This window comes from Salmo trutta, chromosome 12 (assembly GCF_901001165.1).
Source record: "Salmo trutta chromosome 12, fSalTru1.1, whole genome shotgun sequence".
NCBI classification, from domain to species: Eukaryota; Metazoa; Chordata; class Actinopteri; order Salmoniformes; family Salmonidae; genus Salmo; species Salmo trutta.
Genome location: NC_042968.1, coordinates 50,101,732 through 50,128,431, shown reverse-complemented (window position 1 = coordinate 50,128,431; position 26,700 = coordinate 50,101,732). Strand labels below are relative to the sequence as shown.

Sequence of the window (26,700 nt, the reverse complement as noted above, 5' to 3'; positions counted from 1 at the left end):
CCGCCTGTCCCTTTTAATACCTGGGCAACAGCACACATTTCAGCAAATAAATGCCTGTTTCAAATAAACATGATTTGTTTCATTTTGTAATGACTCGCCAGCAAGAAACTGCTACCCATTAGCTGCTAACAGCAGAGAACTGCTAGCTAACAGGCAAGCAAAAAAACAGTAAACAACTTCGGGAGTACAAACCCTTAGAAATCTCCCTGTTGTGTTCAGTGATTTAAGCAAATAAATGCCTGGGCTGTTAATTGAAGTTTTGAGGTACCAGAGTTACAGACATTACTTTTTAAGTTTTCTGTGAGTGCTCATGTCTCACTGGTGCTCGCTTCGCAGTCACCCAAAAGCCTGAAGCAGTGGACTCTGGGAAAAGAGAAAAGCCCTCTGGCAAAGATGAGCGGATGGAGGAGAAAAAGGAAAAGAAAGAGATGACAACAGAGAAGGAGAAAAATAAAGGTTATAGCTTGCTAGCTGTGTAAAATGTTACGTTTTACCTGTAGTTTGTAGTTCATAGGCGATGAGGCGAAGTGAACAAATTCTGACTTGGTTTTTCGGACCCTTTCTGAATCTCATAGTTCCCCCCCAACCTGAGGCAGAGGGCCCTGGAGAGAGTGAGAGCCCCTCTGAGGGAGAAGGAAAGAAGGAGGAAGTGGTGAAGAAGGAGAAGGAGATTGAGGCAGAAGGTATCTGTCATGGTGTAGGATTTGAAAGACTGCATTAGTTAGTAGTTTTATAACTCATTGTGCTCCTTTGAAATAGACTGGATCAATTAGGTACACTAGTATTATGAATGAATGAACAGACGGAGGGAGGAACAAACTAATGAACAAACAAAATAACAAATCAATGAATGATGTGATCCTTTGGTGCTCACAGCCCCTCCAATGCCTGAAGTGGAGGGGACGGGTGGCACACAGGAGACCGGGAAACCCTCTGAGAAAGAGGCAGAGAAAGAGGAGGGGAGGGAGGAGGACACAGGAAAAAAGACTGAAGGTATCTTCTGTGGATGAGCTGTACATGTATAGAGCTAGTGTGTAGTACTAGTGAGTGTAAAGCTGTTGATCAGTCGAAGCCTGTCGAAGTTGGAGCTTGAAACTGGGAGCAGTCAGACAGCACTAATCAACCTGTAGGGAAATAGATCTCAGATCTCTCATTCTTCCTCTGTGGTGATCCAGAGGAAGTTCTCGAAACACCTGAGTGGGGAAGCTTGGGTCAGGAGACCTTAGAGCCCCCTGGGAGAGAAGAGGAGAAGAAGAAGTGGGAGGAGGAAGAGAGTGAAGAGGAGAGAGAGTATGCAAAAAAGAAAGGTAGAACTTATGCTAGTGTGTAGTGTACACACCCTATAAGCTAGGATCCGGTAGATTCCATCTCTCCCAAGTAGGGTGACCACATGTCCCGGATTGTCCGGTACAGTCCCACATTTTGGCCCTTAGTTCCACAACCAAACAATCACGCATTTTATCAACAAACTCAAACACCGCTAATTTAGAAAACAGCTAGATTTGTCCCGTATTTCAGTCAGACATTCCAACCTGTCTCTTGCAGTCATGTTGCACTAAATATTTTTTTTTATCATAAGGATGTGGTACTGGTGATGTTAAACACTTCTCCAATCGTTGCTGAGATCTGACATAGACGAGACAAGACATCAGGCTCAATTCCAGTTAAACTTGGATAGGACAGTTGCCTAACTACTTTATTCATGCTTCTGAAAGCGAGCTACAACAGTAAGTAAATCGCCTTATTAGACTGCAATCCCATTTTAAAAGTCTCCCTTCCTAACTGTTTTACATTCCCTGAGACCAACCAGAAATGTTTCCTTGGCCAAATATTCCCAGATTTTCATTAAAACAGCCACACATGGTCTCTCTCTTCTGCAAAAGAGTAGGCTAATTAGGTAATTTGGTGCAGTAGAGATGTAGTGCTGCCGGATCCTGTGATTGTTTAGTAAAGTTAGATCAAAGCTGAATCAATGTCTTCGACGATCACATAATGATTCAATAGTATTATACATAACATAACCAAATATAATAGCATATTATAATGTTACTGTTGCACCAAAAACACCACCTTGGTAATTTCTGAATAGTCCCAAAAATATTCTCATGCTTTCAAAACTCAACAGCGGCCGCCACTAAATCAAATGCATTTATAAAGCACTTTTTACATCAGCAGATGTCACAAAGAGCTTATACAGAAACCCAGCCTAAAACCCCAAACAGCAAGCAATGCAGATGTAGAAGCACGGTGGCTAGGAAAAACTCCATAGAAAGGCAGGAACCTAGGAAGAAACCTAGAGGGGAACCAGGCTTTGAGGGGTGCCCTCTTCTGGCTGTGCCGGGTGGAGATTATAAGAGTACATGGCCGTTAAGGCCAGATTGTTCTTCAGAATGTTCAAACGTTAAACGTTCATAGATGACCAGCAGGGTCAAATAATAATCACAGTGGTTGTAGAGGGTGCAACAGGTCAGCACCTCAGGAGTAAATGTCAGTTGCCTTTCATGCCGAGCGTTCAGTGGTTGAGACAGCAGGTGCGGTAGAGAGAGAGAGAGAGAGAGAGAGAGAGAAAGATAGGGAGAGAGAGAGAAAGATAGGGAGAGAGAGAGAGGGTTTGAAAGCAGAAAGTCTGGGACAAGGTAGCACTAGGCAGAATTTTCTTGGATTGAAACTAAATACAGGAAGGTTATATAGTTTGTTAACACCATCTTCTCTAATTTGCTCACAAAAAAGTAATTGAAGAAGAGCTAAATGCATGTTACCATGAAACTGATTGAGATCTAATTATTGTCATGCAGATGTTGTTTTGACGTTTCACCGGTAAAACGATAAGAATGCTGCCAACATTTTGTATTCATGTAGGCTACACTGTCCCACAACATAATTCTGTTGTCCCGCATTTGGGTATTTTAAATGTGGTCACCCTACTCCCAAGCCAAATCCTTACTATAACTAGATGATGGCCAACCCATAGATATAAAACTAGCTGGTTTTGAACTGTACCCAAGCAAGATTGGCGACAAACTGTTCCATTCCCAGGACATTGGGGCTCTATAACACCAGCCTCTCTATAATTATATCTCTATGGAACAACTTCTCAATAATATGCAGCTGCAATAGGTAGCCCATAGGCTACATTGTTGTGCTCTAGCATGGGCTGTTTGCATGTTGTGCTGGGTTGCAGATTCATGTTGGATCCAGGAAACCCTTCTAAAACAATGATTCCTTCACCTCCTGAAGGGATTCTCAAGCTCTTGATCTCAGGAGGAGAGCCCCAGGCCAGACAGTTGTATGGGATCATATACGATGATTTCAAAGGTAAGACACAGAACAATAGTAGCTAGCAGTGGAGTGACTAGGGATGCGTACAGGAGACTGAAGCATCATCCAGCATGGAATCTTGTTTAGTGAGTGGACATCAGTGAAGAGTTAGTAGAGTAGATATTTAGAGGAGTAGATCGTAGAGTAGAGAGTAGAGTATAGTTAGTGGAGTAGAGAGTTAGTTGAGTTGCATTGAATAAGAACGTTATATATGGACATTTTCACTGTCTGAATGACCAGATCAGTGGCAAAAACCGTGAAAAGATTCCTTTTCTCTGCGTGTCTTTGTTGTCTTCCTTTTCATCGTTTCTTCTGTCTGACTCCATCATCCCTCCTCATCATGTTGGTGTTGTTTGGCTCACAAGGTAAGCATCTACATGTCTTATTCTCTGTCACTATCTTGTATTCACGGTCACTATCTAGTCATTGCTAATCACTATTTATCACCATTCAAACAGGTCCATTTGCTCCCTGTCCAACACTTCTCCTAATATGTGACAGAAATATTGTTCATCCCAATTTAGAATGCCAATTAATATAGGCATACGGAACCTTCAAAATAAGAGCCTCTCCCTTGTTACAATATTCTTTTTACAGCCTTCCATGAAGTCCCATCTTGACTTTTCCTTCATTTGTGGAACAATGCCCCATTCTCCCTCTCTCCCGTCTGTGGAGTAATTGGGCATTTATATTGAATTACTGAGTAACGTTTCTCACCTAACCCATCTTTTATCACTGAGAGAAGCATTTTATGTGAGTCTGTGCAAGTGTGTGTGTGCGTTTTATTTGACTTCTCAGTTCGTAGTTCTCCCCTCAAAACAGCCCATAAATATTTCAGTGTCATCAACCAAACAATAATAAATTAATAATGTGATGGCTGATTAAACAGCTAAACGCCAACTTTTTAGTGTGCATTTAAATGTGTATTTGCATAAACATGCCTGGTAAACGCCTCCTTAGAGGACAGCAATGCCTTGCAGCGCACACACACTGCAGCTGACTTCTGAAGCTTAATAAAACCTTAATTAGGTACAAACCTCAGCCAAGATAATCGCAGGAAGGATCTCTCTCTCTTTCTACAACGATGAAAGCACTCATTATTGATTCATTGACTCAGATTGCCTGACGTTAAGATATTTGAAGCGTTCCTAAATTGTTAATATCCTAAACCTACTCTAACTGTTTATTAAAACTGTTGGGGGTACTCAAGGAGTGGAGTTGGGAAACACTGTCCTATGTCCCACTCTTAATAACACCAACTCTTCTCTCTCCCCTGCAATGTCACTACTGTACTCTAACCATCCCATAACCATTCTCAAACCATTCTTTAACTCTTCTCTCTCCTCTCAGACTGTGAGTGCTACGGCCACTCTAACCGCTGCAGCTACATAGACTACCTGAACATCGTAACGTGTGTCAGCTGCAAGCACAATACAAGAGGACAGAACTGCCAACACTGCAGACTGGGCTACTTCAGAAATAACTCAGCTGAACTGGATGATGAGGGTGTCTGCATCGGTCAGTCACAGTGTGTGTGTGTGTGTGTGTGTGTGTGTGTGCGTGCGTGCGTGCATTTACTGCAGATTAGTCATGAGGCATTGTGGGTTACACAAACAAAGTGTGTAATGTTGATTCACCAAGGCATCATTGATCAACAATACAGTTTACAAAGATCAGCAGTTCCATCTCCAACCAATACTGCATGGAAAAAAAAACAACAAAATAGATAAAGACAGTAAAAAAACACTGACTCACTGAGATAAGACTATTATTCCTCTGGAGTTGACTGTGGTGTTGATGTAGTCCATCTGCAAGTGAGTGGTGGGAGGCTAGAGGGGTGTAGGAGGGGAAATGAGGGGGGGGTCCAGGCCTTGGAGTCAGCACAAATGAGGCCCCATTAGCTCACCTGCCAGGCTACTGGCACACTGAGACTGGCACCGAATCAATACAGATCTGAGAGAAAAGGAGAGAGAGCACGCAGGAAGAGAGTATGTGTGTGCGTCTTATGCACTCATGCAAGCACACACCAAATGAAATAAATATATTTTCTAACATGTCTTCAAACCTCTCTCTCTTTCTCTCGTTCTCGTCTCCCCCTCCTTCCTCTCTCACCAGAGTGTAACTGTAACCAGATGGGATCTGTCCATGACCGGTGTAATGGGACAGGCTTCTGCCAGTGTAAAGATGGCACCACGGGGCCCAAGTGTGACGACTGTTTCCCTGGGTACTACTGGAAACAAGGGTGTTACTGTGAGTATACAGCGGGAGAAGGCCTTGGAGTGTGTGTGTGGGGGGGGGGGGAGTTTTTTTTGGGGTGCATGTGTGTAAGTGCCCATGCTTGTATGAAATGAGAAATGTTGTAGGGAATATGTCACAGACATTGTACCCTTTCTTTAGATGCAGAAACCTCTCTCCACACTCTGCCACTTGGTCTTTGTGTTAATGTTAGCATCCATATCTCCTTGCTTACCCATGGGACTGTGGCGTGTATCACGTTAGTAGCATCACCTGTTCCTTTAATTGATGACCTTGTCACACCTTAACCCAATTTTTGGGAGCCTCTTTCGCCATATCATATACCATACAGCAGCATTTCCCAAACTCGGTCCTGAGGACTCCAAGGGGTGCACATTTTGGTTTTTGCCCTAGCACTACATAGCCAATTCAAATAATCAACACATCGTCAAGAGTTTGGGTGACAGTCAGGGCAGGGCCACGTCTCAAACACATATAGCCTCACCTACCTCTTTTTCCCTACAGGCTAGAATCGGAAGGAAACCCTCTTTACTGCAGTTGGTTAGTTAGCCAAATGTGTCAGTAGGACATAGTGGATCCCATATTTAGATTAAAGTGAGAGAGTAAAAGGCTAGGTTTTTGGTCGCTTTAAGAAACATGGCATGGAAGGACCATATTTACTTTCTTCAGTAAGATGCACAGCAAGATCCAGAACAGAAAATCTTGAGCATGCTTTTGTGTCATGCCCCACAAATCTTCACGTCTCTGTCACACACGCGCATGCACGCACGCACACACACACATGCATGATGCATGCACACATGCTGTGATAAACACACATACACGCTCTCTTGTACACATACTACGTTTTTAAGTCAACTATCTTGTACAATATAAAAACTACCAGAGTGCATTTCACCACCCTGTTTATAGCTTTTTAATGATCATATGTTATAAGGGCACGAGGCGAGACCCAAATGCAGACACAGGAGGCAGATGGTAGAGCTTTGATATTTATTAAACCAGGTCAGAGTCCAAACAGTACCAGACGATAGGCAGTCTCAAGGTCAGGCCAGGCAGAGTTCAGAAACCAGATCCGAGTCCAAACAGTACCAGACGATAGGCAGTCTCGAGGTCAGGCCAGGCAGGGGTCAGAAACCAGATCCGAGTCCAAACAGTACCAGACGATAGGCAGTCTCGAGGTCAGGCCAGGCAGGGGTCAGAAACCAGGTCCGAGCCCAAAACAGTACAAGGGGATAGGCAGGCTGGTAGTCAGAACAGGCAGAGTGGTCAGGCAGGCAGGTTCGGAGTCAGGACAGGCAAGGGTCGAAACCAGGAGGACTAGAAACAAACAGAGACTCGGAAAAATCGGAGCAAGGAAAAACGTTGGTTGATTTGGCAAACAAGGCAAACTGGCACAGAGAGATAGGAAACACAGGGATATATACACCAGGGATAATAAGCGACACCTCGAGGGGGTGGAGACAATCAGAAGGACAGGTGACTAGATCAGGGTGTGACAGTACTCGTTTAACCTATGATGGAAAGGCAAATAAGAGTCTATATATGAGTCCTCTCAATCAATCAATGACAGTTTATTGGTCGCGTACACAGATATGCAGATGTTATCGCAGGTGTAGTAAAATGCTTGTATATCGAGCTCCAACAGTGCAGTAATATATATAAATAAATAATTGTGTGTATAGTCAGTATATGAATAGAAAAGGTGTGTACCGCAGTAGTTATATAGGATGAGCCATGACTAGAATACAGTATATACAGTTGAAGTCGGAAGTTTACATACACCTTAGTCAAATACATTTAAACTCAGTTTTAACTATTCCTGACATTTAATCCAAGTAAAAATTCCCTGGCTTAGATCAGTTAGGATCACCAATTTATTTTAAGAATGTGAAATGTCAGAATAATAATAGAGAGAATGATTTATTTCAGCTTTTATTTATTTCATCACATTCCCAGTGGGTCAGAAGTTTACATACACTCAATTAGCATTTGGTAGCATTGCTTTTAAATTGTTTAACTTTGGTCAAACGTTTCGGGTAGCCTTCCACAAGCTTCCTACTATAAGTTGGGTGAATTTCGGCCCATTCCTCCTGACAGAGCTGGTGTAACTGAGTCAGGTTTGTAGGCCTCCTTGCTCGCACATGCTTTTTCAGTTATGCCAACAAATGTTCTATACGATTGAGGTCAGAGCTTTGTGATGGCCACTCCAGTACCTTCACTTTGTTGTCCTTAAGCCATTTTGCAACACAACTTTGGATGTATGCTTGGGGTCATTATCTATTTGGAAGACCCATTTGCGACCAAGCTTTAACTTCTTGATTGATGTCTTGAGATGTTGCTTCAATATATCCACATAATTGTCCTGCCTCATGATGCCATCTATTTTGTGAAGTGTTCTTCGGCTTGCAAGCCTCCCCCTTTTTCCTCCAAACATAACAATGGTAATTATGGCCAAACAATTCTATTTTTGTTTCATCAGACCAGAGGACATTTCTCCAAAAAGTACGATCTTTGTCCCCATGTGCAGTTGCAAACCGTAGTCTGGCTTTTTTATGGCAGTTTTGGAGCAGTGGCTTCTTCCTTGCTGAGCGGCCTTTCAGGTTATGCAGATATAGGACTCGTTTTACTGTGGATATAGATACTTTTGTACCTGTTTCCTCCAGCATCTTCACAAGGTCCTTTGCTGTTGTTCTGGGATTGATTTGCACTTTTCGCAATACGTTCATCTCTAGGAGACAGAACGCGTCTCCTTCCTGAGTGGTATGACGGCTGCGTGGTCCCATGGTGTTTAAACTTGCGTACTATTGTTTGTACAGATGAACATGGTACCTTCAGGCATTTGGAAATTGCTCCCAAGGATGAACCAGACTTGTGGAGGTCAACAATGTTTTTTCTGAGGTCTTGGCTGATTTATTTTGATTTTCCCATGATGTCAAGCAAAGAGGCACTGAGTTTGAAGGTAGGCCTTGAAATACATCCACAGGTACACATCCAATTGACTCAAATGATCCTGCACCAAGACCGTGCAGGACATTTGGCATTTGCCAGAGAACACCAAGATTGGCAAATTCGCCACTGGCGCCTTGTGCTCTTCACAGATGAAGCAGGTTCACACTGAGCACATGTGACAGACGTCTGGAGACGCCGTGGAGAACGTTCTGCTGCCTGCAACATCCTCCAGCATGACCGGTTTGGCGGTGGGTCAGTCATGGTGTGGGGTGGCATTTCTTTGGGGGGCCGCACAGCCCTCCATGTGCTCGCCAGAGGTAGCCTGACTGCCATTAGGGTACCGAAATGAGATCCTCAGACCCCTTGTGAGACCATTTGCTGGTGCGGTTGGCCCTGGGTTCCTCCTAATGCAAGACAAGGCTAGACCTCATGTGGCTGGAGTGTGTCAGCAGTTCCTGCAAGAGGAAGGCATTGATGCTATGGACTGGCCCGCCCGTTCCCCAGACCTGAATCCAATTGAGCACATCTGGGACATCATGTCTCGCTCCATCCACCAACGCCACGTTGCACCACAGACTGTCCAGGAGTTGGCGGATGCTTTAGTCCAGGTCTGGGAGGAGATCCCTCAGGAGACCATCCGCCACCTCATCAGGAGCATGCCCAGGCGTTGTAGGGAGGTCATACAGGCACGTGGAGGCCACACACACTACTGAGCCTCATTTTGACTTGTTTTAAGGACATTACATCAAAGTTGGATCAGCCTGTAGTGTGGTTTTCCACTTTAATTTTGAGTGTGACTCCAAATCCAGACCTCCATGGGTTGATAAATTGGATTTCCATTGATTATTTTTGTGTGATTTTGTTGTCAGTACATTCAACTATGTAAAGAAAAAAGTATTTAATAATATTATTTCATTCATTCAGATCTAGGATGTGTTATTTTAGTGTTCCCTTTATTTTTTTGAGCAGTATATATACACCTCACATGCGACCCATGATAAGATGAAAATAATGTCATTTGTATGTTATTAACAAGTTCTACTAAACTGAATATACAATAGCACCGTGTCCATTTTGAGATGTGGTAGCCAGTATACACTTTCTCAAAATAGTCTTATAAATCTAAGGTAACTCAAGAAATCTGACATTCATTTGGAAGTTTTTGCCAAGGAGATCTTAGTCGTGCAATTTTACATCTAACTAAGATATTTGGTGCAGTATTTCTCAAGTTGAAAAAAATTGCATGAAACAGTTAGTCTCTCGTTTAATGTGCGACCTGGTGAGACAATACGTTAACCTCTACAACCCTTCAATTTTGTATGTATTTGATTAGGATCCCTATTAGCCAACCCCAATGGTGACAGCTAGTCTTACTGGGGTCCGACACATAAAGAAAAAGACAGTGCTGTGTGTAAGTTGACTATGCCAAAAATGTGTAATTTCTAACAAATTAATGTGTCTTATAAAAACAAGAAGTGATGCACTTAGTCTTTCCTCAACTCTTAGCCAAGAGAGACTGGCATGCATAGTATTGATATTAGCCCTTTGGTTACAATAAAGAGCAAAATGTACAGCTCTGTTCTGGGCCAGCTGCAGCTTAACTAGGTCCTTCTTTGCATCACTTGACCATATGACTGGACAATAATCAACATAAAATTAGAGCCTGCAGGAGTTGCTTAGTGGAGTGTTGCGTCAGAAACAGTAGAACATCTCTTTATCACAGACATACCTCTCCCCCTCTTTACAACCATTCAATCTATTTGTTTTTTGAACATGACAGTTTACAATATAAGGTAACACTAAGTAATTTAGTTTTCTCAACTTTTTCAACAGCCACACCATTCAGTAACTGATTCGGCTGAGGTCTAGAACTTAGGGAATGATTTGTACCAATTACAATGCTCTTATTTTTAGAGATGTTTAGGACCAGTTTATTTCTGGCCAACCATTCCAAAACTGACTGCAACTCTGTTCAGGGTTTCAGTGACTTCATTAGCTGTGGTTGCTGATGCGTATAGGGTTGAATAATCAGCACACATGGACACACAGTCTTTGTTTCATGCCAGTGGCAGGTCATTGGTAAAAATAGAAAAGAGTAGAGGGCCTATAGAGCTGCCCCGCGATACACCACACTTTACATGTTTGACATTAGATAAGCTCCATTAAAGAAACCCCTCTTGAGTAGATAGCTCTGAATCCACGATATGGGGAGGTTGAAAAGCCATAACTAGGGGGTCATAAAATTTCGTCAGCCATTTATTGTCATGCAAAAGAGTGCCGGTCTTACGATAATTGATCGACAATCCAGGCCTCCATGCATACAAGTTGCATACAAGCCGCTGATGCGTGCCTTTGGAACATCTACTTTTAAAAAAGCGTAATAAATCAATTTAATATACACTATCACAATAAATCCAGAATTTATTTTAGTCAGGTGTGCTAAACCGTGGGGTGTTGGGTTGAGCGTGGAGAGATTGACACAGAGACAGGGAGGCTTTAGTCCGCAAAAACAACTTTACTAAGACAGAAAATAAACATAACAAAGAAAATGACTTAGGTTTAGCTCAGTCCTTCTTCTCTGCTGTGGCTTGGTGTCGGTATCTCCCCATTCTCTCTCACGGTGTGCCACCATGCTCCTTTTATTTGACCTCCACGGCTGGTTGGCATTTTCCTCTAATTACCTCGACTTAGAGTTGTCCGTGTCGGGGTGCCCAGCTCCCAGCAACGTCGCCTCACGTACCTCCCCTCTATTACCATCCCCCGGGGTAGACCTCCTGGGATACCACACGGGTCTAAAGAAACATTATGTGAAGAAAAATGCATTTAGCTGAATGGCTATGTTGAGCGTAAAAGTTGTCGTTTGAAACAGGCCCTATACACCAGATTTAGAGTTATTTGGCAACTTTAGTTGTGAATGATACAAACCTTAGAATGTCTTAGAAATCAAAATATATATGGGCTAAATGATGCGACTATAGGCTATTAATGATTTGATAAAGTTGCGAAAAAGCTTGCGCTCTGTTCCTTGCCTCAGGCTGCAAAACTGTAATCTCATCATATTTTCACCGATCCAACTATTCAGACTATTCTCAATTTTACTAATATGTCAAATTTGTTTTTATTTAGAATAACAAACTCGAGGACATGCGCTTTCCCGGCGGTCCATTTTTCAATTATGCCTGGACGGCTACTCTGGTGTTATGGCGGAGCTGTGTTTAATATGAGCAGCTGAGAAATAAACACTTATTTCACTCCATGCATCAACCACTGTTTGAGGAGCATGCTCTCACTGCGTGACAGGTGATATTCCTCCCTAACTCCATATGCCATGGACTCTCCAACCTTGTTCCTGGAGCTACCCAGTGGTTAATTTAGGAAACCAAGTGAAATCTGGTCAGGAACATCGATAGTAACATGTTTTTGCAACAAAAAATATCACTAAACTGTTGACAGCCCCTCTGCACGCTCGAGAAAGGAATAAAGGAGAGAGAGGAGATGGAAACGCATGTTAGTGAGATATTTTGAAGAGCTAAAGGATATGTGTCACCCAATTAATTATGAAAATATAAAAAATCCCTATTATTAAACTATTCAAAATCAAATACAAATTCGCAATAATTGTAGGCTAACTGTAAGCCACAATCAATGAACTAACAGCATTGTGTAGGGCTATACGTTCTATCCCAGACTCATGGATAGACATTTTGGAGCGTAGCATAATAATTCAGTCCACACTCAAATACTATTAGGCCTACTCTAATTATTTAACTTGAGTAGATGCTAGACCAATTATGCACAAAAGACATCTTAAATCAGTTTTGTTTTATGTTTTACTGGCTTGCGTAATATGCGGTAGGCTATGTATTGTATAAGGAACAATCAGGGCCTCCCGAGTGGCGCAGTGGTCTAAGGCACTGCATCACAGTGCTAGCTGTGCCACTAGAGATTCTGTGTTCGAGTCCAGGCTCTGTTGCAGACGCACAATTGGCCCAGCATTGTCCGGGTTAGGGGAGGGTTTGGCCGGCAGGGATGTCCTTGTCCCATTGCAGACTAGCGACTCCTGTGGCGGGCCAGGCGCAGGGCACGCTGACATGGTCGCCAGGTGCACAGTGTTTCCTCCGACATATTGGTACGGCTGACTTCCGGGTTAAGTGGGCATTGTGTCAAGAAGCAGTGCGGCTTGGTCGGGTTGTGTTTCGGAGGACACACGTCTCTCGACCTTCGCCTCTCCCGAGTCCGTACGGGAGTTGCAGTGATGAGACAAGACTGTAACTACCAATTAGATACCATGAAAATGGGGTAAAAAAAATAAGGAACTATCATCATTTTTACTGTTTTTTGGGGTCTTGGGCTCATAAGCCTATGCGTATACATAAGCTCTAATATGCGTATGGGTGTTTTGAATTAATCACCTTAGAAAGCGCTGTCCATTCCATTGTGTTAGGCTTTACAACAACATTTTCAACAGTTTCAACCTGCTGTTGAATTTCTTTCTTCAAATGGATCTTCACAGTGAGGTGATTTTTAAAAGCAGGATACTGTTTTGATGATAATTGTTTCATGTAATTATCGATTGCATTTGAATTGATGTTAGTGGTTAAAGGGACAATAGAGCCCTGAGTACCAGGCCATTAGGACCTGATGGAGGGACAATAGAGCCCTGAGTAGCAGGCCATTAGGACCTGATGGTCATTAGCAAGTTGAGTACTACCAAAGCATGTCCAGAGTGCATAAAAGGAGATTACCGTGGAATTTTACTGCGGTCATGACTCATGACTGCCGGTGTGGCGGTAATAAGGTCACCACAACAGCCCTAGCCATAACATACACCTTTCTCAACAACAGGTTTTGGTCAATAACATCAAAGACTGCTCTGAAATCTAACAGTACAGCTCTCATAATCGTATTATTATCAATATCTTTCAACCAATCATCAGTCATTTGTGTCAGTGCAGTACGTGTTGAGTGCCCTTCTCTATACTATAAGAATGCTAAAAGTCTATTTGTTAACAGGGAAAATGCTTTGTATTTGGTCAAACACCATGTTTTACAAAAGTTTACTAAGAGCTGGCAGCAAGCCAGCACGGCTCAGACACAAGAGGTATGTGGCAGGGTCTACAGTCAATCACGGACTACAAAAGGAAAACCAGCCCCGTCGTGGACCACGATGTCTTGCTCCCAGACAAACTAAACAACTTCTTTGCTCGCTTTGAGGACACAGTGCGACTGACACGGCCCGCTACCAAAACCTGTGGGCTCTCCTTCACTGCAGCCAACGTGAGTAAAACATTTAATCGTGTTAACCCTCGTAAGGCTGCCACCCAGACGGCATCCACAGCCGCATCCTCAGAGCATGCGCAGACCAGCTGGCTGGTGTGTTTACGGACATATTCAATCAATCCTTATCCCAGTCTGCTGTTCCCACATGCTTCAAGAGGGTTACCATTGTTCCTGTTCCCAAGAAAGCGAAGGTAACTGAGCTAAATGACTATCGCCCCGTAGCACTCACTTCCGTCATCATGAAGTGCTTTGAGAGACTAGTCAAGGACCATATCACCTCCACCCTACCTGACACCCTAGACCCACTCCAATTTGCTTACCGCCCAAACAGGTCCACAGACAACGCAATCACAATCACACTGCACACTGCCCTAACCCATCTGGACAAGAGGGATACCTATGTAAGAATGCTGTTCATCAACTACAGCTCAGCATTTAACACCATAGTACCCTCCAAACTCGTCATTAAGCTGGAGAACATGGGTCTCGACCCCGCCCTGTGCAACTGGGTCCTGGACTTCCTGACGGGCTGCCCCCAGGTGGTGAGGGTAGGAAACAACATCTCCACCACACTGATCCTCAACACTGGGGCCCCACAAGGGTGCGTTCTCAGCCCTCTCCTGTACTCCCAGTTCACCCATGACTGCGTGGCCATGCACGCCTCCAACTCAATCATCAAGTTTGCACACGACACTACAGTGGTAGGCTTGATTACCAACAACGACGAGACGGCCTACAGGGAGGAGGTGAGGGCCCTCGGAGTGTGGTGTCAGGAAAATACCCTCACACTCAATGTCAACAAAACAAAGGAGATGATCGTGGACTTCAGGAAACAGCACAGGGAGCAGCCCCCTGTCCACATCGACGGGATAGTAGTGGAGAAGGTGGAAAGTTTTAAGTTCCTCGGCGTACACATCACGGACAAACTGAAATGGTCCACCCACACAGACAGCATGGTGAAGAAGGCGTTGCAGAGCCTCTTCAACCTCAAGAGGTTGAAGAAATTTGGCTTGTCACCAGAAACACTCAAACTTTTACAGATGCACAATCGAGAGCATCCTGTCAGGCTGTATCACCGCCTGGTACGGCAACTGCTCTGCCCACAACTGTAAGGCTCTCCAGAGGGTAGTGAGGTCTGCACAACGCATCACCGGGGGCAAACTACCTGCCCTCTAGGACACCTACACCACCTGATGTCACAGGAAGGCCAAAAAGATCATCAAGGACAACAACCACCCAAGCCACTGCCTGTTCACCCCGTTATCATCCAGAAGGCGAGGTCAGTACAGGTGCATCAAAGCGGGGACCGAGAGACTGAAAAACAGCTTCTATCTCAAGGCCATCAGACTGTTAAACAGCCATCACTAACATTGAGTGGCTGCTGCCAACATACTGACTAATCTCTAGCCACTTTAATAATGAAAAATTGATGTAATAAATGTATCACTAGCCACTTTAAACAATGCCACTTTATATAATGTTTACATACCCTACATTACTCATCTCATATGTATATACTGTACTCTATACCACCTACTGCGTCTTGCCTATGCCGTTCGGCCATCGCTCATTCATATTCTTATTCATTCCTTTACACTTGTGTGTATAAGGTAGTTGTTGTGAAATTGTTAGGTTAGATTACTTGTTAGATATTACTGCATGGTCGGAACTAGAAGCACAAGCATTTCGCTACACTCGCATTAACATCTGCTAACCATGTGTATGTGACAAATAAAATTTGATTTGAAGCCTTTTTAGCGGAATGACTTTGTCTTGTCTCCAGGCCTGAGAACAAACACATTTCTATAGGCTCAGATTAAATATATGATAGATAGGAGTAGCTATATAGTCAGCTACCATCCTCAGTCATTTTTACACCTCTCCCACACTAAATTTACAAAATTCAATTCAAAATGCTTTTCTTTCATCATTACTGTTCGTTGTTGGTATTTCCTGCCTAAGTTTGCCCACTTTGCCAATGAAGAAATCAGGAAAATAATTGACAACATCAAATGGTTTTGTGAGGCATAAGCCATCTCATTCGATGAAAGACGGAGTTGAATTTGTCTTTCTGCCCATAATTTTATTTAAAGTACTCAAGTTTTTTTTACATCACACTTGATATGATTTATCTTGGCTTCATAATACAGTTTCTTCTTCTTTTTGTTGAGTTTAGTCACATCATTTCTCAATTTGCAGTAAGTCAACCAGACTTATGAGCTGCTCCTTTAGCCCCATCTTTTTCAACCACACCGTTGTTCAATTCCCCATCAATCCATGGAACATAACAGGTGCATGTTTATCAATAATTGGAACATAAATTCATCAAGTGCAACGTCTGGATGCTCCTTATTAATCACATCAGACCAACAAATATTTTGTATATAATCCACATAAGAGTCACATCAAAATATTTTCTAAGGTCTCTTATACACTATTTTAGGCCCAGCTTTTGGAACTTTGGCTTTCCTGGATATAGCCACTATATTGTGATCACTGCATCCAATGGGTATGGATACAGTTTTAGAACAAAGATTACAGACATTGGTTACAGTGCAAAGCTTCCTCTTGAGCGGACAGCTTGATGAAAACCAGAAAATATTCAGGTCCCTCTCTGTTTACATCACATACACTGTCAAGGATATCACACACATTATTTAGATACTGACTGTTAGCACTTGATGGCCTACAGCAACACCCCAGAATAAAAGGCTTTAGATGAGGCAGGTGAACCTGCAACCACAGCACTTCAATAAAACTTGGCATGAGATTTTCTGTAAGCATTACAGGGATATGGCAATCTACACCCAATACCCCATAATGACAAAGTGAAAAAGGTTTTTAGAAATGTTTGCAAATGTATTAAAAATAAAAAACAGAAATACCGTATTTACATAAGTATTCAGACCCTTTGCTATGAGACTCGAAATTGAGCTCAGGTGCATCCTGTTTCCATTGATCACGCCTGAGATGTTTCTATAACTTCATTGGAGTCCACCTGTGGTAAATTCAATTGATTGGACATGATTTGGAAAGGCACATACCTGTCTATATAAGGTCCCATAGTTGACAGTGCATGTCAGACTAAAAACCAAGCCATGAGGTCAAAGGAATTGTCCTTAAAGCTCCGAGACAGAATTGTAATGTTCTTAACTGACTTGCCTAGTTAAATAAAGGTTAAATATATAAATAAAGAAACTGCAGCAGGGTCCAGCAAAGGGTGGTACTATGGGTGGTGTCTATTCCTTCTGATCAATGCCTCCCATTTGTCAGGGACATGACAATGTACTTTCATAGGACCATCAATCAGTACTGTGTCCACTCTCGAGTGAGACCTCCATCTCACCCCAAAAACTGGTGTGTACTTTTTTCTTATTCACATGTTAAGGTGGGGGCTAATTTACTGGGGTGGGGGGGCATGCTTTTTTATATTTACTTATTTTCTCATGCACATGTTAATGTGGTGGGTAAATTACTTGTGTTTACTTTGTGTCTTTTTCCTCTTATTTCCCCTTTCATCACATTTCACCTGTGTATTACATTGCACTATTTTCCTCTTATGTATTTACAATCATGAGAGGAAATATCATACCTAAAAGATCTGCAAATGTTTTTGTCTGGTTATTTTTACGTTTTGTATGGTTATTTTTACAAACCAGGCAACTCAAAGCAACTTTCAAAACAATGTTTTTGTTCATTTCTAGCTTGTTAGCTAGCTAGCTAATGTTAAGTTAGCTGGCTAGCCAGTTCAAATAATGACCTCATATAGCTGACAACTTCTTCACTTTAGCTCATTTGTCTTCATTATTACAGAAAATGTTTATTTGTCACATGCACAGGATACAGAAGGTGTAGTGAAATGATTACTTGCATAGTGGAGTCTTTTCCTTAGACATGCAGCTAGCTAGCTAGCTAAACAATGAACCATAATTCCAACTCATAACGTTACTACCCTGCATGAATCTGCAGGTAGCTAAACAACCAGGTTCAATGTTACGAATAATATTATTACACAGATCATACACATAATGTTAGCTAGCTAGCCAGCCAGCTAACATTAGCTAGCTAGCTAATAGTACGCTATATCTTGAAATAAAAATGACTTTCTGAGAAAATTAGAAGCATATAATATCTGAAAATGTAGCTAGCTAGACTATCTTACCTGTATACCTGTATGGACACTTCTCCCTCTCTGTCACGGATGCCATGGTTGCCCTTAGTTCGAAGATGTAATCCGGAGACAGGTGTTTCATACAAGTGTGTTCTCTTTTTGACACCCTCTGCATATTTGCAATCAAACGCTAGAATTTTCTCCATCTCCTTAGCTATCATACTCTAATTCCACCGGGCATTCCACTGATTTCAAAACTCGGTCCTCCAGAAAGTGGAGAGCAACATTTTTGCAGTTCTACTACATATCTTTTAAAAACGCCACAGTAGAAAGGATTACCTACACATACTGACCAGCTCATGTTATAGACAAAAGTGTGCTACATGGCAGACCAATCCGAACTCATCCCTTGGCATGTCCAGCCCATCATGGTTAGCGGGAAGGTTCTTGGCTTTTCCCGTGGCTAAACCAACTAGGTTTGTAATTTCACAATTGTATTCGTATTTACAGATGGCAAACAAGTTTGTTATTAAGGCACATGAAAGTTCACATGTTCCAGAAGGCATTTCTGCCAAAAAGCGCATTTTGATTTAAAAAAGTTTATGTTCAAATGCACAACATACGCTTAGTTTCCTGAAATGAGTCACATATGGGCTCTGTGTTTGGATCCTCGGCAAGCACTCTGGCATTGGTAGCGAAAGCTGGCCTGCCATGACTTGGGAGCTGAACTTGCTTCATGAGAATATTCCCGCATCTCCCTCCCGATCATATGCTCGTATGTCGATCATGGTGAAGCGGGACTTTACGTCGTAGACTGCCATCAGGACCATTCAGAAAAGTCATTGTAGTAGTACTCGTTGCTAGAATTTGCTGGAGCTCAGATCCTAATATGTTTTCCGTCGACTGCTCCTGCACAAAACAGATAATTGCAACAATCCTCAAACTCTCTTGTGATTTCTGCCCATTTTGCCACAGAGGGATAAGCAACAAAATCCTTCATCAGGAAATGCAAGATAGCCTGGCACACTTCTGTGACGATGGCACAAACTGTCAAGATTCCTAGCTTAACTGGCAGCGATACTTTGTGTGCTGCCATTCGCCAAAAACATCAATGCTTCGCATGGGTTGGACATCCCCTCTTGTAGTGGTCAGTGGATGAACTTGCCATTTTCTCAGTCGTTTATTTTTTCTTCTGTAAGAGCTGTTCAAGATTTAGCAATTGCAATTCATATAGAGATAAGTTTGCTTCTGTGGATAAAAAGTAGCATCGCAAAGCATAGAACACGAGACTAGCCAGACATGTAGTTAGTTAGCTAGTATTTGTAAACAAAAAGGCATATAACACCAGATCCGGAAGTTCAAATGTCGTCACTAGCTACAGTCAAAGAGTGCCTTGAAACCTGTTGCTTGGTAAGCTACTCTGGCACCCCAAGCCCTCTAGTGGATATACACTACACAAGGCAGAATTCCTCTGTAGGTGGAACTCAACAACAAAATGTGGACAAAAGTGCGCGCTGCCCCAAAAATACTGCCTCCGCCCTTGATCATCCTTGATCATTGATCAACTGAGTGGAGCTTGTAGCCTCCTTAACAGTGACTAAGGTTCAGGGCAGGGTACTGGGCGGAGGCCGGTAAATGATGACTGATAAACAGCTTCTATTTCAGACCATCAGACTGTTAAATCGGTCTCTCTGTCCCAGCTTTGATGCACCTGTACGGTCTCTGCCTTTTAGATGGTAGCAGGGTGAACAGGCTGTGGCTCGGGTGGCTGAGGTCCTTGATGATCTTCTTGGCCATCCTGTGACATCGGGTGTAGATGTCCTGAAGTGCTGGCAGTGTGCCCCCAGTGATGCGTTGCCGTACTAGGTGGTGATACAGCCCGACATAATTATTTTGATGGTGGTGCATGTGTAGAATTTTGTGAGGGTCTAAGTGGCCAAGCCAAATTTCTTCAGCCTCCTGCGGTTGTTGCGCTTTCTTCACCACACTGTCGGTGTGGAAGGACCATTTCAGGTCCTCAGTGATGTGCATGCCGAGGAACTTGAAGCTTTTGACCCTCTCCACTGCGGTCCCATCGATGGGGGCGTGTTCTCTCTGCTGTCTCCTGTAGTCCACGATCAGCTCCTTTGATTTGTTCACATTGAGGGAAAGGTTATTTTTCTGGCACCACTCCGCCAGGGCTCTCCCTCCCTGTAGGCTGTCTCGTCATTGTTGGTAATCAGACTTTCCACTGTTATGTGGTCAGAAAACCTGATGATTGAGTTGGAGATGTGCATAGCCACGCAGTCATGGGTGAACAGGGAGTACAGGATGGGGCTGAGCACACTCCCTTGTGGGGCCCCCGTGTTGAGGATCAGTGTGGGGGAAGTGTTGTTGCCTACCTTCAACACCCAGGGTCGGTCCATAAGGAAGTTTAGGACTCAGTTGCACAGGGCAGGGTTCAGACACAGGGCCCTGAGCATAGTGATGAGCTTGGAGGACACTATGATGTTGAAGGCTGAGCTGTAGACGATGAACAGCATTCTTACATAATGTAGGCATTTCTCTTGTCCAGGTGGGATAGGGCAGTGTGCAGTGCAATGGCAATTGCGTTGTTGATGGATCTAGTCACTTTAATAATGCCACTTTAATACTGTTAACATATCTTGCATTACTCATCTCATATGTATAAACTGTATTCTATACTATATATTGCATCTTAGCCTATGCCGCTCTGACATTGCTCATCCATATATTTATATATTCTTATTCCATTCCTTACTTAGATTTGTGTGTATTAGGTATTTGTTGTGGAATTGTTAGATATCACTTGTTAGATATTGCTGCACTGTCGGAACTAGAAGCACAAGCATTTCTAACCACTCTCAATAACATCTGCTAACCATGTGTATGTGACCAATACAATTTGATTTGATTTGTTGAGGCGGTATACAAATTGTAGTGGGTCTAGGTTGTCGGGTAAGGTGGAGGTGACATGATCGTTAACTAGCCTCTTAAGGCACTTCATGATGACAGAAGTGAGTGCTACGGGGCGATAGTCATTTAATTCAGTTACCTTCGCTTTCTTGGGTGGACATGTTGAACCAAGTAGGAATTAAAAATAGAGACATTGAATAAAAAATTAATTAATTAATTAAAAAGAGACATTCAACTGACCCAGAGAAAATGCATGCTCAAGAAAACCAGAAAAGAAAGAGGGTGTTACTTGTTGCCGAGGCTATGCTTGGAGAATTAATATTTTCTTTTTTTCTTTCTTCCCCCTCTCTCTTTTTATCTTTACTTTTAATTGCTCCCTTCTCACTACATCCCTCTTCCCCATCTTGTTGTTTCTGTGGCAAAACTTGTCCTCTTTTCTCATCTTCCACCTCATGGCTCTCACCTTGTATCCTACTATTCTCCTTCTCTTTGCTCCCCACCCTCATTTTATCTTTCATGAAACCGTTGTTTTGCCACTACATCTCTCCTTTCTTCCTTTCTCCTTCTGTAACCCTACCTTCCTCCACCCCCTTTCTCTGCATGTACCATTCCTCTCTCGCATTTTTCTTCTTCCTCCCGCTACCTTCATCCACACCTTCTCTCTCTACCACTTCCTTCACCTCTCTCTCTTCTGCCCCCCCCCCCCCCTCCGTCCCTCTCTCTCCTACAGCTAATGTGTGTGACGAGGAGCTGCTCCTGTGCCAGAATGGTGGGACGTGCTCCCAGAACCAGAAGTGTATCTGTCCTCCAGAGTTTAAGGGCGTGCTGTGCCAACAGTCCCGCTGTGAGGGGGGCAAGGCCTGCAACACCGCCTCCACCCTCCACCTCCTGGCCCCCCTCGTCCTGCTACCACACCTTTTGGCCACATTAACTGCACACTGAGTCACCTGCTGCCCCCTCAAACACAGGGGGAACTGTTGTGTGTGTGGGCAACCCCAGAGAGGGAAGAGTGGGAAAGGCCTGCTAGCTGGCCAAGGACCCTATGAGCACACACATCATAAGACTGTTACTGACTCAGGGACCCCCCCCCCCCCCCCCCCCGTGAGAGTAAAATGAGACTTCAGAGGAAGACTGAGGAAAATCAAGACAACCAACCCACTGTCTCTCCCTTTATACGAGAGACCTGGAGAAATCTCATACCAAAAAGCATTATTATTACTATTAAATGAGCAAATGAGAACACTTTAAATCATTACTGTTCACTATGAAGAAGAAGGGAGCGAGGAAATGGCTGATGTAACACAATGACGTTTCCTTTGTCTTTATTGATTTGAGTTAATGCACCCCTCTTCTCTTGAGACCCTGCACTTACTGCTGCGGAAAGACTAGACATGGGCTGGTGGGAGGGGGGAGGGCTAGGTCGTGATTCGCTGCTGAGGACTACTTAGAATATAAACCATTAATGTATCTTATGTGCCCACCGACAGACTGAGATGATACATTTAATTATTACAATATCCAGAGGGTTATCAATATTAAGATTTTAGTCACTATTACGGACATTATAGGAATGAGTGTTGCCACCGTTTAGCAAGATTAAATCTTCACACAGTATTCAGGAATAAAACAATCTAACTTACCAACAGTCTAAAAAGAGAGAGAGAAAAGGGGAGAAAGTATCAATATTATAAGTCATTATTTGAATATTTTTTGTAGAGATTATTTTTGTTTGGAGTTATAATAAATTACCTATTCCAGAGGAGCATTTTATTACACTGTAAGCGTTACAGTAAATGTGAATGATTTACCTGTGCTTGTACTTTATTGATTCAATTAATTCTTTCAAGAGAAAAAATGCGTCATTACCAACCAAACTCTCAATTGTCTACTCCAGATTGGAACTGTCTGGATTGCTGAAAAGTGGAAAAAAAAGACAACCTCATTCATTGGTATTTGATTTCATTTAGGTCTGACATGTTTTATGTAAATGGTAGAAGAACTGACATGATGAGTGACACCAACAACTGAATCTGTCAAACGACTATGAGATTCACTCATAACGACAGACAACCCCAATGCACATGAGAATACAATCATAAAAAGTTTAACAATAATTGCACCATAATGTCCAGAACAAACATTTTCCCCGTAAGGTTCTGACAAGTGTTCTCTTAGAAATAGACTTACTAGAATGTAAAAAGCATCCAGCCCACTATTTTTATTTCTATGGTTCTCCCACTCGCTCTCGGTCTCTTGCAGAGATCATCATCGGCGTGGAAACCCAAGGCTTACGGGGTCATGTTAATGACACCCTAGGCACTGTGTTGCATCTTTTACTAAGCTTTTGTAAAAAAATAAAACATTTCAGTGAAAGAGTAATTCCTGGCTTTGGAGTCACTGACATTTTGAATAAACAGAGAACTATAGGAGAAATGCACCAATACTCCATTACAAAAGCACTACACACTCCAGCACTCCACAAAGCATACCTGGGAGGAATGGAAAAAAAGGGGTGGGTGTCAGCATGCAATAAAAAGAAAGACAGAAAGACATTCAGCCGGTGCCAATGGTAAAATAAAAATCATTAGGTATTTTAGTCTATTCTGTCTGTAAGGCATCTCTATTCTGGGATCCATTTCAGAAGAAGTCTGCAGTGTTAAAATGAAGGGCAAAGTGGAGATGTAAGTAAGGAGTGAATTGAGACGTGTGGGGGAGATCCTCACAGAATGATCTGAGTGCAGATCAGAGAGCTCAAGGTAGGAGTTGTCCTGGCTGAACAGCACAGATATAGGATGAAATTATCCAAGAACAATAAACTGAAGTGTTCAGTGGATGAAAACTATGACCTTACTTAGGAGCAACCAGTAGCGGTGTGTGGGTAAAATCCGCGAGGAAGCAAATTCATGGGAAAAAAGCCATATTACAACCTATGTGTTGTGAGAACTGTGTTGTTTGCTCTATAACTTGTTAGTTCATATGCCTTGCCACCGTGATATACGCCGCGTTCAAAACAACTGGGAACTCTAAAATCTCCGACTTCAGTGCGTTCAAGATAACTGGGAACTCGAGCTCCAACTGGGAAAAATATTTTTCGAAAATGGTCATCAAACTCAGAATTCCAAGTCGTAAACTCGAGCATCTTTCTAGAGCTCAGAGTTTCATTTACATTTTAGTCTATTAGCAGACGCACTTATAGTAGTGAATGCATACATTTCATACACTTTTTTATTTTTGTATTTTTTTTCATACTGGCCCCCCATGGGAATCAAACCCACAACCCTGGTGTTGCAGACACCATGCTGGCGTTGCAAACACCATGCTCTACCAACTGAGCCACAGGGCGCCACACAGTTTCCAACCTAAAGATCACTGACGTCACGATTTGAACTCGTTTTTTTTCAAAGTTACCAGTTGTCTTGAATGCCGAAACACAGTAGCAGAATAAATTCAACCACACCTTTGTTTCATCCCAAAACCAGAGAGCAAAATCTGTCCACTGGAATCCACAAAGCATATTGCATGTAACAGTTTCATGACCTACATCATGGTCAATCATTTCGGACATTTTCGGACTACGAAGCAAGTATTGATTTAGAACACCGGAGAGTTACCGCAAGTTACAAAGAAAACAGGATCTGCCTCCACTATTTCAGCACCATTTCAACTTCAAATCACCTATGTTTAGTCTAAGACAGTGACAACTAAAAGACTCCAAAAACAATTTAGTCCAATCAACATCAGCTAAACATGATGTAGCTGTCCATGGTACTGATTTGTGTGTTTGTATGTAAGTAGATAAAACATGTTGACTCACCTGACATGTAGAGAAACGCCAATGCCATCCTCCTCTCTTTCATGTTGCTGAAACAGTCTATGAGTCTGTCATACAGTACACACTTTTAGTTTTCGTTATCCTAGGCTACCTGGCTAAAATGCTTGCTCACGGGCCTCCCGAGTGGGGCAGCGGTCTAAGGCAGTGCATCACAGTGCTTGAGGCATCACTACAGACCCGGGTTCGATCACAGGCTGTATCACAGCCGGCCGCGACCGGGAGACCCATGAGATGGTGCACAATTGGCCCAGCGTCGTCCGGTTTAAGCTAGGGTTTGGCCGGCCGAGATGTCCTTGTTCCATCGCACTCTAGTCACTCCTTGTGGCGCGTCGGGTGCTTGCATGCTGACTTTGGTCACCAGTTGTACAGTGTTTCCTCCGACACATTGGTGTGGATGGCTTCCGGGTTAAGCGAGCATTGTGTCAAGAAGCAGTGCGGCTTGGCAGAGTCGTGTTTCGGAGGACGCGTGGCTCTCGACCTTCGCTTCTTCACTTCCAAGTTCGTACGGGAGTTGCAGCGATGGGACAAGACTAACTACCAATTGGGAAGAAAAAGGGGTAAAAAAGTACAAAAAATAAAACAATTAAATAAACAATTCTTGCTCACTAGCCTAACTTCCTTCGATGGGCAATCATTAGCCTCGTACATCTAGCTACATATTAAACTTCCACCCTCTCAGGCCAGAGGCACAATGTCTGAATTTATTGTTGGAGTAGAATCGCCGTTATAATCATTAGCCAGTACGGAGAATTAAGTAAAACCACAAGTCCATATCCCTATCTCCGTCCATGGCTAATTTAGGAAAGGGCCCATTTTAACTAACTAGCTAGCCGCAAGAGGACAACAACACAACGAGATTCAACAATTCAAGTTTTTTTCTGTCAATGACGTGTGGCTTGTGATGTGATTGGTGTGAAGCCAAATCCAAACTGGCTTCCCTTGATACTTTTTTTTTGGTGCGCCAGGGCCATTCACAGTTGAGCTCACTCAGTTTAGCTCAACGATGATTAGCTATTATTGAATTTAAAAGAATATCAAGGGAGGCCAAATGCTCGCTGGCTTAAATGCTATGGGCGGCAACACTATCACTATTTTTGACCAGACAGCATCAAATAGATGGGCTACACAAACAAAGCTCGCTCGGATGCTTTCTCCGGTGAGATACATTCAGCCTCTTGCAAATTGAAGAACAATTATGAAATACAGAGAGATGAAAGATACATTATTTTATTTTCTTATTGGTACATTTGGGAGAAGCCTGGCTTCCCTTGGCATCCATGAACACACGCCGGGGGGGCAACTTGTACCTACTTCGATCAAAACTTGTGTGCGATTGTGGTATGTGTTGCGGTGAGAGGAGTTAAGGTTATGGTTGTGTGTGTGTGTGTGTGTTTGTTTGTTTGTGTGTGCGCGTGTGTGCATGTGGGTGACAGAGAGAAACAACAATGTAATTATACTTTGGATATATTGTCTCACAATCCTACTGCCAAATAGACCAAACGTACGGACAACGAGTAAAGTACATTAAAATATAATTTGAACGTACTTTACTGGCTCTCCGTGCGGTTGGTGTTTTTGGCGCTAATGTGAGACAATACAGTGCATTTGGAAAATATTCGGACCCATTCACTTTTTTCACATGTTTTATTTGTATGTTTTATTTCACCTTTATTTAACCAGGTAGGCAAGTTGAGAACAAGTTCTCATTTACAATTGCGACCTGGCCAAGATAAAGCAAAGCAGTTCGACAACATACAACAACACAGAGTTACACATGGAGTAAAACAAATATACAGTCAATAATACAGTAGAAAAATAAGTCTATACAATGTGAGCAAATGAGGTGAGATAAGGGAGGTAAAGGCAAAAAAAAGTCCATGGTGGCAAAGTAAATACAATATAGCAAGTAAAACACTGGAATGGTAGATTTGTAGTAGAAGAAAGTGCAAAGTAGAAATAGAGATAATGGGGTGTAAAGGAGCAAAATAAAATAAATAAAATAAATAAATACAGTAGGGGAAGGGGTAGTTGTTTG

General features: G+C 42.8%; 1 protein-coding gene across 1 annotated transcript in view; it reads left to right on the top strand.

Annotated features, from left to right (window-relative positions):
* Positions 1-23,212, top strand: part of LOC115203738 (netrin-G2) — a 147,858-nt gene extending 124,646 nt beyond the window's left edge. Inside the window, exons 10-17 of the mRNA XM_029768685.1 lie at positions 337-456; positions 576-683; positions 877-993; positions 1,176-1,307; positions 3,238-3,315; positions 4,669-4,836; positions 5,434-5,568; positions 21,564-23,212. Coding sequence (XP_029624545.1) covers positions 337-456; positions 576-683; positions 877-993; positions 1,176-1,307; positions 3,238-3,315; positions 4,669-4,836; positions 5,434-5,568; positions 21,564-21,775 — 1,070 coding nt within the window. The 3' untranslated portion in view covers positions 21,776-23,212. The remainder of the gene's footprint in view (positions 1-336; positions 457-575; positions 684-876; positions 994-1,175; positions 1,308-3,237; positions 3,316-4,668; positions 4,837-5,433; positions 5,569-21,563) is intronic.
* The last annotated feature ends 3,488 nt before the right edge of the window (positions 23,213-26,700 follow it).